Source organism: Castanea sativa, chromosome 11 (assembly GCF_040712315.1).
Source record: "Castanea sativa cultivar Marrone di Chiusa Pesio chromosome 11, ASM4071231v1".
NCBI classification, from domain to species: Eukaryota; Viridiplantae; Streptophyta; class Magnoliopsida; order Fagales; family Fagaceae; genus Castanea; species Castanea sativa.
The window spans coordinates 35,949,729-35,966,094 of record NC_134023.1 but is presented as its reverse complement, the minus strand read 5'-3'; the positions used below and the strand labels follow the sequence as shown (position 1 = coordinate 35,966,094).

Below are 16,366 nucleotides of genomic sequence, written 5' to 3'. Positions count from 1 at the left end.
GTACCAAGGATGACAGAATACAATAAGATTACTACTTCCCACATAGAAGACAGATAATGGGATCTTGGTGTTGACTCCTTGTGGTTTTCTTTGCTTGGTGCTGACCCCTGAGTTCTATCTTTATTTTTCTTGTTGCAAAGTTTTGGTTTGCCTTGCATCACTAGGCCTTACTCCACTTTGGTTTGCCCTTGTGCATGAAATGATAAAATGGATGCCGTGAACCTTGCTCTCATTTTTTTGTTTATTTTTTCTTTCTTCTTTAATTCAAATTTGCTGGTCATTAAAATCAGAAAAAAAAAAAAAAAAACAGAACTTTTTCTGGATATGATTATTTTCCTGTTGGTGGATATGTGCATGGACATGTTTGTCCATGAGTAAGAGGTTCTGTTGACATGTATGGGATTGAATCTGGTCTTGCTTGGTGATTTGTATGACCTAGAACCATTTCATGCTGACCAATTGAAGAGTTGGCAGTATGTGGCTGATTGCATGTAGCACATTTTATGAAGTTATTTGACATCTTTTCTTGCCTTATCCATTGCATATCCATTTTTATTTTTATTTGTTTACTCATATACATGTAATTTGCAAATGGCTATCTAATATTTCGTCGGATTTTATTTGGCTGCAGAGAAGGGGTAGGGCAGGACGCGTGCTACCTGGTGAATGTTACCACCTTTATCCCAATTGTGTTTATGAAGCTTTCTCCGAATATCAGCTTCCTGAACTTTTGAGAACTCCTTTGAACTCTCTCTGCTTGCAAATTAAAAGTTTGCAGGTTGAAAGCATAGGAAATTTCTTGTCTTCAGCTCTGCAGCCACCAGAACCATTGGCTGTAAGTAATATTGCTCATTGAATATCCCATGCACTTTTACTGATATGTTGCTTTGTACTTAAAATTAATTGACAATGATGCCTTTTTTTATTGTTCATGTCATTAAATATTGGATATTATTGTTTAGGAAATTTCTTAATCGTGATATATCTTTTGTAACCCTACAATGTTAAGTAGTGCAGTGATTTGATAAATCAATTTTATCATTTACCTTTGAGTCAATGGCATAAATTGAGAACTTCAATTGGATGACAGGTACAAAATGCCGTTGATTTTCTGAAAATGATTGGGGCACTAGATGAGAAGGAAAGTCTGACAAATCTTGGTTAGTCTCTTGACTCTTGCCAGTGGAGCTTTTTGTACTTAATTGTGTTCATCATTTGTATATTTTTTCATGGTTAATTCATTGTTCTTACTCATTTTTTCTTTTTGTAATATCAATTCAGGAAAGTTTTTGTCCATGCTTCCAGTAGACCCCAAGCTTGGGAAAATGCTAATCATGGGTGCTGTCTTTCGGTGCTTTGATCCTGTTCTTACAGTAGTCTCTGGGCTTAGTGTCAGGGATCCTTTCCTTTTGCCCCAAGACAAAAAGGATGTAAGTACCAAGTTCAACAAATGAGCTGTTGATGCATCAAAGTCTTTTCAACCTCTTCAACAAATGAGCTGTTGATGCATCAAAGTCTTTTCAACCTCTTCTTCTTTATCTTGATGTGTACCTTAATTATGAATGTAGACCTGTACCCTGGGCATTGTTTAAGTATAGTAGTATACATCTGTGCCATGTAAAACTAATCAGCAAAGACAATGTGAAGAAGTAAAAGAAAATAAGAGTGGTATCAGCTTTAAAATCAGTATTCCATGGTAGAGTGCATTGCACTCTTACTGCTTCCTGTTCTCTATGTTTAATTGGATAATGCCTCTTAAAGTGTTATCTGATAGTTTTTCTTGTCATTTTTCCTTCTCAAACCAATTAATTGCAACTGGTTTTTATTCCACCAATTCATTTTACTTAAATTAGGCTATTCAAGAGTTCAAAACAATTTTATAGAAAATTAGAGGTCAAAGCAGGAGGAAGTTCTTAGGTCTGTGAGCTGAAAAGAAAACATTTACTCGTTAAAAGAATCTTGAAATGAATAATTATCTTGCCATTTAACAGCCAATTCGTTTACAATATTCATATCAAACATCAAGTGTATGTTCATTTCCTTCTGTTTTCTCCTTTTTCTAGTTATAGGATACCCGGGTTGCTTGAGATACCATGTTCCTAGGAGTCCAAGACAATTACCATTGATGGGTCAAGTGGTTTAACAGTTAGCCAAAAAAAGAAAAGAAAAGTGGTTTAACCACTCCAGCTGGTCTAGTTGACCCAATACTTCTGTAAATTCTGGAAAAATGTAATTCTCTACTATTTATCCTGCAATAATTATGAAGCTCACAATGCTTTAGTTGGTATGAACTAGAAGGTTAGCTGATAAGGAGAAGGATGTCTATATAAATGTCTGATGTTGGTTCATTTACTTTTGCTTTGCTTGTTGAAGAAAGAGTTTCTTATACTTTCAAGCAGTTAAATTAAAGTCCAAGCTATAAACAAGGGCCCTCAGAAACCAGAGATCTGTTAAATAGGTACTGATGGGAGATGATAATATTGAATTGATTTGTAATTGTATTGTGAGCTTTCAAAGTGGAAAGTTCCAGGAGCTTAGCATGAACAGTCAGGGCTCTTTACGAGTTACATTACTTTAGTAACTCCTGGCTTAACTCTTGGTCAGTACATTTATAAGCTAACCTCCTTAAAGACAGGAATAAACTTTTACTTGTATCAACTGAGGCACTATACTGGTCACTTAGTGTACTATTCATTTATTCTATATGATTACAGTGCTTGTTAACCTATACACACATGAATATTTTTCCCAGTGTTCATGAATTGTTCCTTTGAGTTACCAATTGTCTTGTCACACATAGATTGTGGAGAAAACACATTAACTAATATTTGCTATTACCTCTCTGATTCAGTTGGCAGGGACAGCAAAGTCTAGATTTTCTGCAAAAGATTACAGTGATCATATGGCTCTTGTTCGTGCGTATGAAGGATGGAAAGATGCAGAAAGAGAAGGATCTGCATACGAGTATTGCTGGAGGAATTTCCTATCTGCCCAAACACTTCAGGCTATCCACTCTCTTCGAAAGCAGTTTAGCTTCATTTTGAAAGATGCTGGTTTGGTAGATGCAGATGCAAGCATTAACAACAGACTAAGTCACAACCAGTCATTGGTTCGTGCAATTATATGTTCTGGCCTCTTTCCTGGCATAGCATCTGTCGTGGTAAGGTATCTGTACATGGAAGTGTACTTTCAGTTTTTTATTATAAAATCCTCAGTTTAGTAGTTGACTTATATTGTTTTCTTGCTACAAGTGCAGCACAGAGAAACATCCATGTCTTTTAAAACAATGGATGATGGCCAGGTTTTACTCTATGCGGTAAGTGTGAAAGTGGCAACTCCTTACCAAAACAATTTTTTGGGGTACTAAATGGTAGTGACTTTAGGTGAATTTTTATTTTATCTGCTCAGTTGCTATAAATTCTGATTTAATGAAATCCAATTCGCATGATAGAATGTCAAAAGACATCTAAATTTCATTTAACATGACATGATTTAGATCTTATTTAGAAGGGACCACTTTCTTAAGATCAGTTGAATGATAAACTGCAGGATGAAGCTGTTTTCCATGTTTCTCTATTTTATGATACATGGTGTATAACATACAGTACAATACAATATCTGAGTTGCTGATATGTATCAGGTCTAGATTTAAAAAAAAAAAAAAAAGAAGTCCTGTTTACATTTTCTGCATATTCTTAATTTTTGTGGGACATATTAATTGAGGCTTACAATAAAACTCTCCTTATTTGTTCATATAGTGGTACTAGTTTTGGGGTTGTACTTTTAGGTTGGGAATGAAGCATAAAAAAACAAATACCTTTTGCTTATTTTTGCCTCCTTTTCAAAAATGATACAGGAAAAATCTCTCTCTAGAGCTTTATAATTGTATATTTTCTGCAACTGTAGCCTGGTTTACTACAAATGTCAAAGGCATCTGAATAATTTGTGGCTGACAGGGGAAATATTTTGATAAGTAAATAATTTTATTTGAACATAAGAAGGGAAGGAGACTTACAAGAGATGTGACTCTATCCCTTTCAAAGGAATACAATCACAAAGTAAAAATATCTAGAAAGTCAACAAATGACATTTAGGGTATGCTACCCAAAGCAGTCATCCAATCCTACAGGGACCTCAAAAGACACTTTGATTACAAAATTTGTTTCTTACACCATCAGAAGTCCTGCTTCCTTTGTGCCAATTGTGCATGCCAATTGCACCAAATAGTCCACATAACACATAAAGGAAAAACTAGCATACGACATGTTTAGACATGTTGGGTTCTTTTTCTAAAGTTACTTCAACGTGAAACTCAGTTTTAGAAAAGATGGAGATGCTTGGCTGGATGAAAAAAAAAAATTTTAATTTATCAAAGGGAGGCCGTATTACACTACTTAAAAGTACGCTCTTAGTCTCCCAACACATTTTCTTTTTGGTTCACTATACCTTCTCATGTGGTTAATAGAAAGTAGAAGATTCAAAGGAACTTTTTGTGGGGCAGGGGAGGTGGAGATTTAAGTTTAGGAGCTAGGAAGCACGGGTGTGGCATTTGGGCCGCCGCACCCGCGTTCGACGTGGCGGGACGCGGGGATGCGCAGGCGACACCGCTGCCTGCGCGTCCGTGCCGCGTCCGCCTTTAAAAAAATATTTTTTTCGGCGCGATACGCGCCGATGTCGCGCTGATTCTGCCCGAATCGGTCCGTATCAGCATGAATTGGCCGATACCAGCGCGAATCGGCCGATACCGGAGCGAATCGGCCGATGCAGCCGAAATTCAAAAAAAAAAAAAAACAGAAGGTGCGAAACGCACCGTTTAGCTTGGCCGAAAAAAAAAAGAAAAAAAAAAGAAAAAGAAAAAAAGAGGTGCAAACGCACCGTTTGGAAAAAAACAAAACCCTATTATACCGTATACACTCTCATTTCTCCACTTCCAGAGCCTTCAGCCCTTCACTCAGCCCTCTCCCTCTTCATATTTCTTGCGCCTCTCTGCCTCTCTCCCACTCTCTGCCTTCACTATATAATGGAGTTGTATTCTAGTTATTATCTACTTTTGCTCTTAAATTTGGTATATGTTTATATAATGTGAAAAAGTATGCTTAGCAATATATTAAGAATATAAATAAAAATATTTTTAATAATTTTTTAATCGCCGCACCCGCACCCTACTTTTTCAAAAATTGTCGAGTCCCGCACCCGCACCCGCACCCGAATCCCGAAACGCACCCGTGCTTCATAGTTTACGAGTGAGGAAATCAACCCCTTTCAACCAAACCTCACTGAAGAAGTAGTTATGGGAGTTTGGTGTGAGGATAGTGATTGCTTTTGGAGATCTGTTGTGGCTGCAAAGTAGAGGACAACATGGGGCAAATGGACTTTTGAAATGGTTGAAGGTAATATTGGTGTAGTCTTTGGAAGGGAATTAAAGCTGGTCTGGAAAAGTTCTCTACTTTGATTTCTTTTCAATTTTAGGACTAAATTTTGGCATGATGTTTGGTGTGGTGAACATGCTCTAAAGGAGATCGGGATTTGTATTCGATTGCAGAGGGAAAAGATGCTTCAGTATCTTCTTTGATTGGTTTTAGTGGGGAGGATGGGTCTCATTGTTGGAATCTGAGATTTATTTGTAATTTTTATGATTGGGAGTTGGAGGGGTTAGATTTTCTGGTGGACGTTATACTAACCTTAACATGTTTGGAGGTAATGATTGTGTGCGATGGCTTCTGAGTAGCCATGGTAAAATTTAGTCTTTGATCTTATTATGATTATTTAGAGGCTCCAGCAGCACATGTTTTCCTTGGAAAAGTATACATAGTAATAAGACGCCTAAACAAGTGCCTTTCTTTATGTGAACAGCTACCTTGGGTAAAATCACGACAATAATACAATCTTAAGAAGGTCAATCTTAAAAAGAGTAATACACCACCGGTAATTTGTGTTGAATGTACAAAAGAAGTGGTGAATCTGTAAACCATCTATCACACTATTGCACAATTGTTCATAATTTGGAGTCCTTTGTGTTTTTTTGTTTGTTTCTGGTTTTTTTTTGGTGGCTTTTGGGGTGCATTAAGTGGGGATTTTTCTAACACTTTAGTTGATTTCATGGATCATTTGAATTGACTTGTGTAATTCTTTAGGAAGCTCTCATATTTGACTTTCCTTTTCTTAGTAAGTGCACATAAGTACATCTGTTGAAATATGCATTCATATATTTGTACACACACACCCTTTTTTTTGGGGGGGGTGGGGGGGTGTTGTCTCCCTAAAACCATGCTGGATTTTCAATGCACATAGGATTCAAGGATATAATAATATATCTATCCCATAAGTTATGGGTTTTAGCCCATTCAGTGCATAAAATTTTAAATTGTGAAATCTGTAAAATCAAATTCTTGTCTTTTAAAGAGACAAAGGGAGGACTTGACAGATGTCTCTCTAAAAACTTTTCTGGTTGTTTATCAGTGCACATGGGAATTCAAGGATGTTCTTCAATTCCTATCCTGGAAGTTGTGGGTTTTTACTTCCTTATACAGTGCCTAATTGTTGGATTGCAAAAACTGTAAATTCATGGTGAAAAAGTTTTTGGTTAAAAAACAAGACTCGTTTTTCAAGATTTATGTTAATGCAGATGTTATGGATATAAAAATTTCTTATTGGTGTTTTGATCTTGTCAAAATTCTTTGGTATCGAGCAGTTATTTGATATATGTGAGGGTTTTGCTTCTGAATTCTGTCAATGCACATAAATTCTTTGGTATCGAGCAGTTATTTGATATATACGAGGGTTTTGCTTCAGAATTCTGTCAATGCACGTTACCAGACAATTCCTTACCCATGGCTGGTGTTTGGTGAAAAAGTGAAGGTCAATACAGTTTTCATACGAGATTCCACTGGTGTATCCGATTCCATACTGATGCTTTTTGGTGGTGCTCTAAGCCAAGGTGTACAGGTAAATTACCTATATACATATCTATAAAACCTTTCATTCTTTTGAAGGAATTTGAGTCTGGGATCTTAGTATATCTAATCTCTTGTTATTTCAGGCTGGCCATTTGAAAATGTTGGACGGGTATGTTGATTTTTTCATCGATCCTAGTATGGCGGAGTGCTACTTGAAGCTCAAGGAAGAACTTGATATTCATATCCAGAAGAAGGTTAGGAAACAACAGTAACATCACAAGCATATTTTGATATATTACTTACTGCCTGACATTTTCTATTTATTGCAATGGTCTACGTTATTTAAGTAAAATGAGAGGAAGGTTTTGCTAATAGATATTGTTTTTGCTCATAATGCCCTTGTGATGATGCAGCTTGAAGATCCTAACCTTGACATTCACAAGGAGGGGAAGTACCTTATGCTTGCAATTCAAGAGCTTGTATCAGGGGACCAATGTGAAGGTAGATTTGTATTTGGACGTGAAAACAAGAAGCCAAGGGAGTCTAATGAAAACAGGTTCACAAAAGATGGAACAAATCCTAAGAGCTTGCTACAAACACTGTTGATGAGAGCAGGACACACCCCCCCTAAATACAAAACGAAACACCTTAAGACAAATGAGTTCAGGGCGCTGGTAGAGTTCAAGGGAATGCAATTCGTAGGGAAACCCAAGAAAAACAAGCAGCTTGCAGAGAGGGATGCTGCTATAGAGGCACTAGCCTGGTTGACTCACACTTCTGACAACAGTAGGGACAGAGACGATCACTCTCCACCTGATGTCACAGACAACATGTTGAAACTTCTTGGAAAACGCAGGAGATCAAAGGGCCGTTGATGATGCCTTCTCCTCAAATTTACTTATTTGAGATGTTACCTTCCATGGTTTATTGACCCTGTTTATGCAATGTTGCCCTTACATGAAAATATAGTATAGGTTCAATTATTTGAGAGGTGAGCACAACTGCACAAGCGTGCTTCCTCGTTACTGATTAATAATTGACATCAATGGAGGAAATATGAATCTCCCAGTGATATATATACCATGTACTATTAGAGCGGGAAGAAAAAGTTGTAAAATTAGGATTTTTTTTTTTCTTTTTTAGTTTTCATGGTAGAGAAGGAAAAAAAAGGAGGGGGGGGGGGGGGGAGTTGAGATAGGGGAAATGCCATTTATGTATATAAGAATCTTTTTTGGTGGTCAATTTTGACAATTACTTGGCTGCATGTTATGAAGTCAGAAACTGAATCACATTGATTTCTGTAAATTTATTGTCTAATTACAATATGCCTTGTAATTTACAGGAACTGTTTCGTTGAACTCCATTTTTTTTTCCTTTTTCTTTTTTGGGGGTGGGGTGTAAAAACTAAAAAGTAAGTTTGTATTAGAGGCAAAAGATAAGAAACAAACTCATCTACAGAAGCCCAAACAAACATTGGATTACAAGTTGAGCCTGCCAGTTCACTTTGGAAGACGACAAATACTTTGCTACATCACAAATACGCTGAAATTCTAAAATAATTAGACTAGAATAGTCTAGTTCAATTGCCTCTGACACTCCCAAGTCTTGAGCATATGCTGCCACTAATGGATCTATTGCTTGTGTCATTTCTATGCACAGAATGCAAATCTTCATTGTGATTTCTGCATACTGCCGCAGCACATGCTTTCTGTGGGCTCCAGGCTGCATTAAAATTAATTTAAACAAAGGGTGGGATTGAAGGATTCCTGGTACGTGTAATTTTCTTATTGGCTTAATACAAGTGCACACTTGGTTGTTGCACCCAACTGTATGCGCACACACTCTGCACAATATTCGTGATTTAATTCATGACCATAAGTCATGATTCAGTGCAAAGTGTGTGTGCGCCTACGGTTGTTGCACACAACCGTATGAAATATATATTACTCTTTATTATTTGTTTCCCAATCTAGCTAATGATCTATAGCAATTGGACTTTACCTTTGTGCACTTCCTGTGGATCCATTTCTGAAGGGCTATGAAATTGTTTGTTTTTGTTCCTATGCGTGCCCATTTGGTTAAGCTTTTATGGCCGTTTGTGATATTGAAACGCAAATTTATGCGTTTGGTAAGCTTTACAAAACGTGATTATGGGGGAGAAAATCGCGTTTGTGCAATGGACTCCAAAAAATGCAATGCGAAATCGTAAGTATTTTTCATAATGAATTAGCATATATGCCTTTGCAATGGATCCTTTTGTGTATTTGGCAATGTATTTTGATTACCTATAAATTGGATGTTAAAGTGATGTGCAAGAAAACGATATAAGTGTTTGAAAAAAAAAAAAAAAACCCTATAGCGGCGGTTTTAAAACTGCCGGTATAAGATATATTTCTATTTTATGTAGGCCTGGCCTATTACAGCGATTTTAAAACCACTGGTATAAGATATATTTTTATTTCCTTGAATTTCCTATAGTGGCGGTTTTGAAACTGCAAGTGTAGGCTGGGCCTATTATAGCGGTTTTAAAACCACTGATATAAGATATATTTATATATACTTATAGTGACGGTTTTGAAACTGCAAGTGTAGGCCTAGCCTATTACAGTGATTATAAGAAGCAAAAAAAAAAAAAAATCGCTAGAATAGGGTACCGAAAACCACAATTAAATGTAAAATGAGAAAAAAAAAATCCTATAGCAACAGTTTTAAAACTCCTATTATAGGTGCCCCTACAATGACAGTTTTCATTTTTAAAAAGCGCTATTATAGGGTTTAAAATTGTTGATGAAGGATATCCCAACACTTCTTAAAAAATTGCCAGGATAGGGTTTTAAAACAGTCGGGACCTATTGTCACACTCGTTGGGCAGCGCTAAGAAGCACCGAGATAGGCCATTTGGGCCTATACCGGCAGTTTTTGGGCTATAGCCGTGGTTTAAAAATGCTGCTATAGCCCTAGTTTTTTTGTAGTGATATTACAGTTGCATTTTTTGATTGTTATATCAAAATTGCCCTTGCTATTTCTTCTTTAACGAACAAATACACACCGAAAGAAGTAGAGAGGACACCCGCCAACACTAATTTAAAATCCATGTTTTTAAAATGAACATTTTAAAATTGTTAGGGGTAATTACAATAAACCCACCTATGGTTTGGGAGAAAATCTCTTTGCCTACCCGTGGTTTAAAAAGTATTACTTAACCCACATGTGGTATGTTCCGTTTGTTTTCCGTAACCCACCTCTGTTAAAATCAGGGGTAAATAGGTATTTTTACTCAAATTTTATGTCTCTCTCCTCCCAAAACAAAAAATAGCACAAAAATACAAGAGAAACAAAATCAAAAAGTGGTATTGTTGTCTCTCTCAATTCACATAAATCTTGAACATGAAGAACATACCCAGTTTTCTTAGCAACCAAACAGAAGCAGAAAATAAATTTTACGCCAAATAAAAAACAAAAATTCTTATATTAACTTTAGCATAATAGAGGCAAGCTTCTAAATTTAAGTAACATAAATTGTAAAACCCAGAATTTTTTTTTTTACACATTCCCAAGTTCTCTTAAATTTTCTCAGCAACCATATAACTATAAAAGAAATCAAACTCTTCAATCTTAGTCTTAAACACCCATTTGGCTCAACTTTCAGTAAGTCTCTCATCTTTACAAGAACCTCAACAATATAAATCACAAAACCCAGAATTTCTTCCTCCTTCCCAATCGAAAACAAATCAAAAGTTTCGACCTTTACACATCAATTTAAAGCTCAAATAGCACAAACTACAGTACCCAATATTTTTTTCCCTTTTATTACCCATCCGTGAAAAAAGAAAGGATTTCTTTCTCCAATAACTACTAAATTTAAACAGATCCCAAATCATCTCCTAAATACTGACCTGTGGGAACGACAACTACTGTTAATTGCGGTAGAGCTGACAACACGATTCACCACGATTCACCTCACCAAGTTTCATTAGGTTCAAAACATCAGTGGTGGACTTAACAGGATTCATAGTAGCATCTAAAAGACTAAAGTCATTGTCACCAGTACAACTCTGAATCTCTAATGTATGCTTAGTTAAGAGAATAGATTTACTAACCCATCTAGAAGACTAAAGCCATTTTCCCTTTTATTTTCTTGGAAACCAAACAAAGAGAGAAAATTGAATAATGGGTATGTGTTATACCTCAAAAAAAAAAAAAAAAAAAAAGCTTACCAACATACAAGGACGATTTGGAGAAGAATTTAGAGAAGCTAGGTGTTTGATATGGCTGTGGTGAGATTGAGATTGTGAACCCATAACCAAATTCTCTAAAACTCAAAACCTCTATCTTTCTTTTCTCTCTATTGTGAACCCATAACCAAATCCACCAATAACCACTGGCCACCGCGATTTCTGCAAAAAAAAAATAAAGCAAACTCAAATGCAAAAACCAACAAAACCCACAAATGGTGACACAAAACCACCAAATGGAGAGCCACAACCCATTAATGGCAAGAAAATTTGTAACCACTTATCGAGAGCTAGAACCACCGTGATGAGATGAAACCACCGGGTCGGGACAGGCCGAAAAAGAGATATAAAAACCTCGAAGAACACGTTGATCTCACCATAGGTCTCTCTCTCAAAAAGTTTTTGAGTTTTGGGTGTTTTGATTCGCGTTATGTTGTGTTTTGGGGTTAAGAGGTGTTTTTGTAACAGCTAGACTTAAGGTGGGTTACGGAGATTGACGGAAACATACCACAGGTAGGTTAAGTGATACTTTTCAAACCACGGGTAGGCAAAGTGATTTTCACCCAAACCACATGTGGGTTATGTGCAATTACCCCAAATTGTTATCTTTATGAGAGTGTTGATAGGTTTACACTAATTTTATTACGTAAGTCTTACAAATTGATATTATGTTATCAATCACAAAAAGACAATTTAAATATTTATTTTTAGTTATAAAACTGGTATCAATTATATTCATTATTATGGTAGTTTGTAAGTCGTTTTTACTCTTTTCCATATGTTTTATGAAACATCCAACCCAAAGGCCAATTTGACATATAATTCCTGAATAACATTTTATATATATTAAAGGACGCAAAAGGGATGGCTATACAAAGTGACATGAAATTGCAACATTTTTCGCCACCCTATCCACAGGATAACGCTTCATTTGCTTTGAAGTAAAGTATTTTTTAGAAAATGTTTTCCAATTTTTAGGTGTTTGTTTGCATATAAAATGTGGTTAAACTTATACAATATTTTACGTTGACTGTAAAATCCTTTATAAAAGTTATAAAACGTTTTACCTTTGAAAATTTGATAAAACATTTTACAAAAAAAAAATACAGTGGCTTCCCTTCATCCCAACTAGTGGCAAGGTCACCGGTTCGAGGAGTTGGGCAGCAAGTGCTAGCATTCCGATCATCGGAGCTGCAATTGCAACAATAGGAGCCACTGCTCCGGCAACCTGTGCCGGTGTTTTGGTGGCTGAAGTTGCTACTCTGGCGGTTGTTGTCGGGGGGTCTAATCATTGGAGACGTTGTTCAATTCCAGAGGTCCAATAACCAAAACCTCCATTCCAGCCATCAAATCAGACATAGGTGCTGGCAATCCAATCACCAAAGTCATCGCTCTGCTAGCGGTTGCCGACAATTTGGTAGTCGGTTTTCATAGCTTGCTAGAAAATTTTTACTTGTCATACTAAACACCTAATTTTTTTTTACTAAATAGAAATTTTTTTTTTTTTTATATTTTAAATTTTTTGGAAAATGATTCGTTTTCTAAAATATATTTTCTTAAAAATTGTCTCATATTCTTATATTTGTTAGCAATGTTGAAAATGAGTTGGAAAATGTTTTATTATATTTGGTACATGTAGAAAATTTAAAAAAAAAATTCTTGTATAATGAGTTGGAAAATGTTTCCTGATAATTGGTTTTCTTGTTTTGATAGAAAACATTTTTTTTTTGGAAAATGCGCCATTTTCCAAAATAAAATTTCTTGAAAAATGTCTCATTTTCTTGTATTTGGTAGCAAACTTGAAAATGACTTAGAGATTTTTTTTTGGTATCTGGTACACATAGAAAATTAAGAACATATATTGTATAATTCAAAACATGAAAGGGAAACTATGAGAATGAAAATGTTTTTCATATAATAAACACAAAAGACAACCTCTAAAGAATAAGCCAAATTTTCATTTACCAAATTTTCGTTTTCCTTTGACCTACATTAAAAAATTTAGAAACTTAGAAAACTATCTTTGAAAAAGTATGATAGTCAACACAAACGAATATACTCTACCATACATAAGAAGGAATTTGCCGAGATATAGCGTTCAAAAAAGATACATTTGCAAAGTATGTAATTAGACTTATACATCCAAGAAAGCATACCAATGAATTAATGTTGAGAAAAAATCTACTATATTATATTATGCCTATTTTGAAAAACTTATTGATCCCTCATCAATTATCGATCTATATTCCAAAAGTAGTGTTGCTCACTCTCTCTCTTTGGTGTCCCTCTCTTCCGGTGGAAAATATCTCAAATGAAAGAAGCCCGACCACAATCACTGATCCTCCGACAAAGGAAGAACCATCTCCCAGATGACATCGTGTTGGACATCGTAGCAAAGCTACCCGTAAAATCACTCCTAAGAATCAGGCGTGTTCACAAATCTTGGTACTTTCGCATCACCAGCCCCAATTTCATTTCCACCCACCTTAATATGTTGTTGTGCCACAATCAAGGTTATGTCATACACATGCCATCAATTAATCTTGATAATCAAGGTTTGAAGGTCGCCTGTGACCACATGTTTGATGGTATATCTGAGTTGAAAATTCCCTTTAGTTTTCAATCTGGGCTTGCCTTTTTAGTCGGTTCATGCAATGGACTATTGTGTTTCAGTGATTTTAGGCTGCAAAACTCCTAAGTAATAATGTATTCTTTGGGTTTAATGATGTATTCTTGTGGAACCCCAGTATTAGAAAATTTAAGAAGTTGCCTGATACTTGCTTGAGCCAATTACATCTCGCTAAACTTGGATTTGCTCACCATTCTCAAAAAAATGATTACAAGGTTGTGAGGATCTCAAGGCCTTTTACCGAACCTATGCCTCCCCCTGAGGCTGAGGTGTATACATTGTGTTCAGATTCATGGAAAAGAGTTGGAATCTCATGGAGGCCCAATGTCGTTTTCTACAAATTTAGTTGTGTTAAGCCATTCCCCTTTGTTAGTGGACATTTGCATTGGATGCTAGATATGAAAGAAAAGGGAGGAGGACAAGAGATGCGCTATATTGAAATGATATTGTCATTTGATGTCAATAGTGAGAAATTCAAAGAGTTACCTTTGCCTAATGATCACTCTTTCAAGGATGGGAAATGTCTTACATCAGTCAAGGAAAAACTAGCTTTAACAAAATTTGAACGACAACCACATGGCATGCTATGTTGCATATGGGTGATGAGGGAGTACGGTGTGTGTGAATCGTGGAGTAAACTTTGTGTTGTACCAATTGAAACTCGTACTTGTTTCATTGGTTTCACCAAGTATGGATCACTCTTAATCCAAAAGAAGTTCCAAGAGATCTGCAGCTTGGAAGATAAGTATGTTTTAATTGACCCCGAAACTCTATATGAGAAGGAGACTAGTATTCAAGCTATACATCCTTTAGTTATAGCTACTTACATGGAGAACCTTGCTTTACTTGATGGTACAAATGTGATATCTTACTGAGAAGTCATTAATGGTATGAATTAATTGAAACCATTGTCATGCTTTTAATTGTAGTAGGCGTGTTAGTATTGTTAAAAGCATAATATTTGTTCTGGATTTATATTATCCTTTAATGGCATTTGATAGAATGCTATTTTGACTCAAATCAAATGTGTATTGTCAATTTATGTGAATCAACAATTGTTTTCAGCTGCTTAAAATTATGTTTCTATTGGTACTTTTGTGCTTTTTTTGTCTTAAAGAAACATGCTATAGTTTATAGTACATAGAACCTTTTGAGTGGTTGAAGAGGAAGAATTTAAGAGATACATATCTGTTAGGCTTTCAGGTTCATTGGATTTTGCTCTTGAGCATTCATATGATTTTATTCATCCAATTTCTTCATGAGCATATTTGGTTAATGATGCCTTTATTTACCATTTTAATTGCATGTTGATCTAAGAATAATTTTTCACTATATTTGACTTCTTGTATGGACATGAAATATTTGCTACTAATTTATGAATCTCAATCTTGTCTAGAAAACCAACTACAATTAAAATTCAACTAGTAAGTTTCCCGTGTGATGCATGGATAATGTTATAATGTTTTATGTAAAAAATTTTTTGGAGAATGTTGTACATATATTATAGCATATTTGTTATAAAACTTTGTTAGTAATGAGTTCATCATAAGAAGCAAAAATTATAAATTGCACACATATATTCATTATAATTATTTTGTTTAAGTAATGAGCAATAAAAGAAAAACAACTTTGGAGTAATATTGTATAATAAAAGTTGATAAAAGTATATTAATTCATTCCATATTATTGATGATTATTATGTGATGTAATAAAGAGCTTCAATACGAAATCTTTTTTTTTTTGTTTCTTCAATGCTTTGTTATTGTGGTATGGAAATGCTTGTAAAGCTTGTCGAGGGGTATGTTATCATCATCTGTTTCTTCATCTTCAACGTTTGAAGTTTGGTTCGTTCCTATTTGTTCAATTTTTAGGCTTTCATCACTTTTTTCCTTTTGTTGCATCATTTGTGTTAATTACTAATGAATTGACATTGGAAGATTCTTGATTGGATATCAAAAATCATAACTATTGTGTCATTATCAAAACCATCCTTTAATTTGAATTCATTCAAATGAAGTAGGAAATGCATTTTTTATCTAAAATTTTCTTCAAATCATGTGGGATTCTTTTTTCGATGTCAATCTACATATCAGTTTATTTTTTAGCAAGATCTCTTGCAGATTTATTTAGGATTTTCTCAGCATATCGATTAAATATCACAAAAGTTATTTTGTTAGTTGCATAAAAAACTTCAATTTGAATCCTATATGTGATGTAGTTTGCAATTGTATATATAGTAGTTGTAGTGAGATGAATATATTATATACATTTGGAGAGTATATAATTAATGTGAGTGCCTCTAACCTTGGGATAGGGAAATTTGTTTTTGTTTCACCAAAATGATCTTGATTGTCGTTTGACATTCCTTCCACAAAGCACGCATGAAATGTAATACCAACCAATCATTGTATCAATGCTGCTTATTGTTGCAAACTTTAGCAGTTCACATCATGCAATGAACTTTGAAGTTAATATGTATTATTATTTTTATTGTAAATAATATGATGTATTATTAATATTTTTATATAAATGATGAGTACAATTTGAAATGATTAACAAACCTGTTTCATAGGATCCTATTCAATGTATTTTATCTATGCTATTGT

At 35.0% G+C, this 16,366-nt stretch overlaps 2 protein-coding genes across 2 annotated transcripts in view; both read left to right on the top strand.

Annotated features, from left to right (window-relative positions):
* The window catches only part of LOC142614787 (DExH-box ATP-dependent RNA helicase DExH3), a 28,232-nt gene extending 20,168 nt beyond the window's left edge, over positions 1 to 8,064 (top strand). Inside the window, exons 12-19 of the mRNA XM_075787422.1 lie at positions 632 to 835; positions 1,091 to 1,160; positions 1,282 to 1,430; positions 2,852 to 3,160; positions 3,257 to 3,316; positions 6,793 to 6,945; positions 7,040 to 7,150; positions 7,310 to 8,064. Of these exons, the coding sequence (XP_075643537.1) occupies positions 632 to 835; positions 1,091 to 1,160; positions 1,282 to 1,430; positions 2,852 to 3,160; positions 3,257 to 3,316; positions 6,793 to 6,945; positions 7,040 to 7,150; positions 7,310 to 7,771 (1,518 nt within the window). The 3' untranslated portion in view covers positions 7,772 to 8,064. The remainder of the gene's footprint in view (positions 1 to 631; positions 836 to 1,090; positions 1,161 to 1,281; positions 1,431 to 2,851; positions 3,161 to 3,256; positions 3,317 to 6,792; positions 6,946 to 7,039; positions 7,151 to 7,309) is intronic.
* Positions 8,065 to 13,442: 5,378 nt separating this feature from the next.
* LOC142616423 (F-box/kelch-repeat protein At3g06240-like) lies at positions 13,443 to 14,635 on the top strand. The gene is made up of 2 exons (XM_075789282.1): positions 13,443 to 13,809; positions 13,848 to 14,635. Exons 1-2 carry the CDS (start codon positions 13,443 to 13,445, stop codon positions 14,633 to 14,635), a joined length of 1,155 nt encoding a protein of 384 aa, XP_075645397.1.
* The last annotated feature ends 1,731 nt before the right edge of the window (positions 14,636 to 16,366 follow it).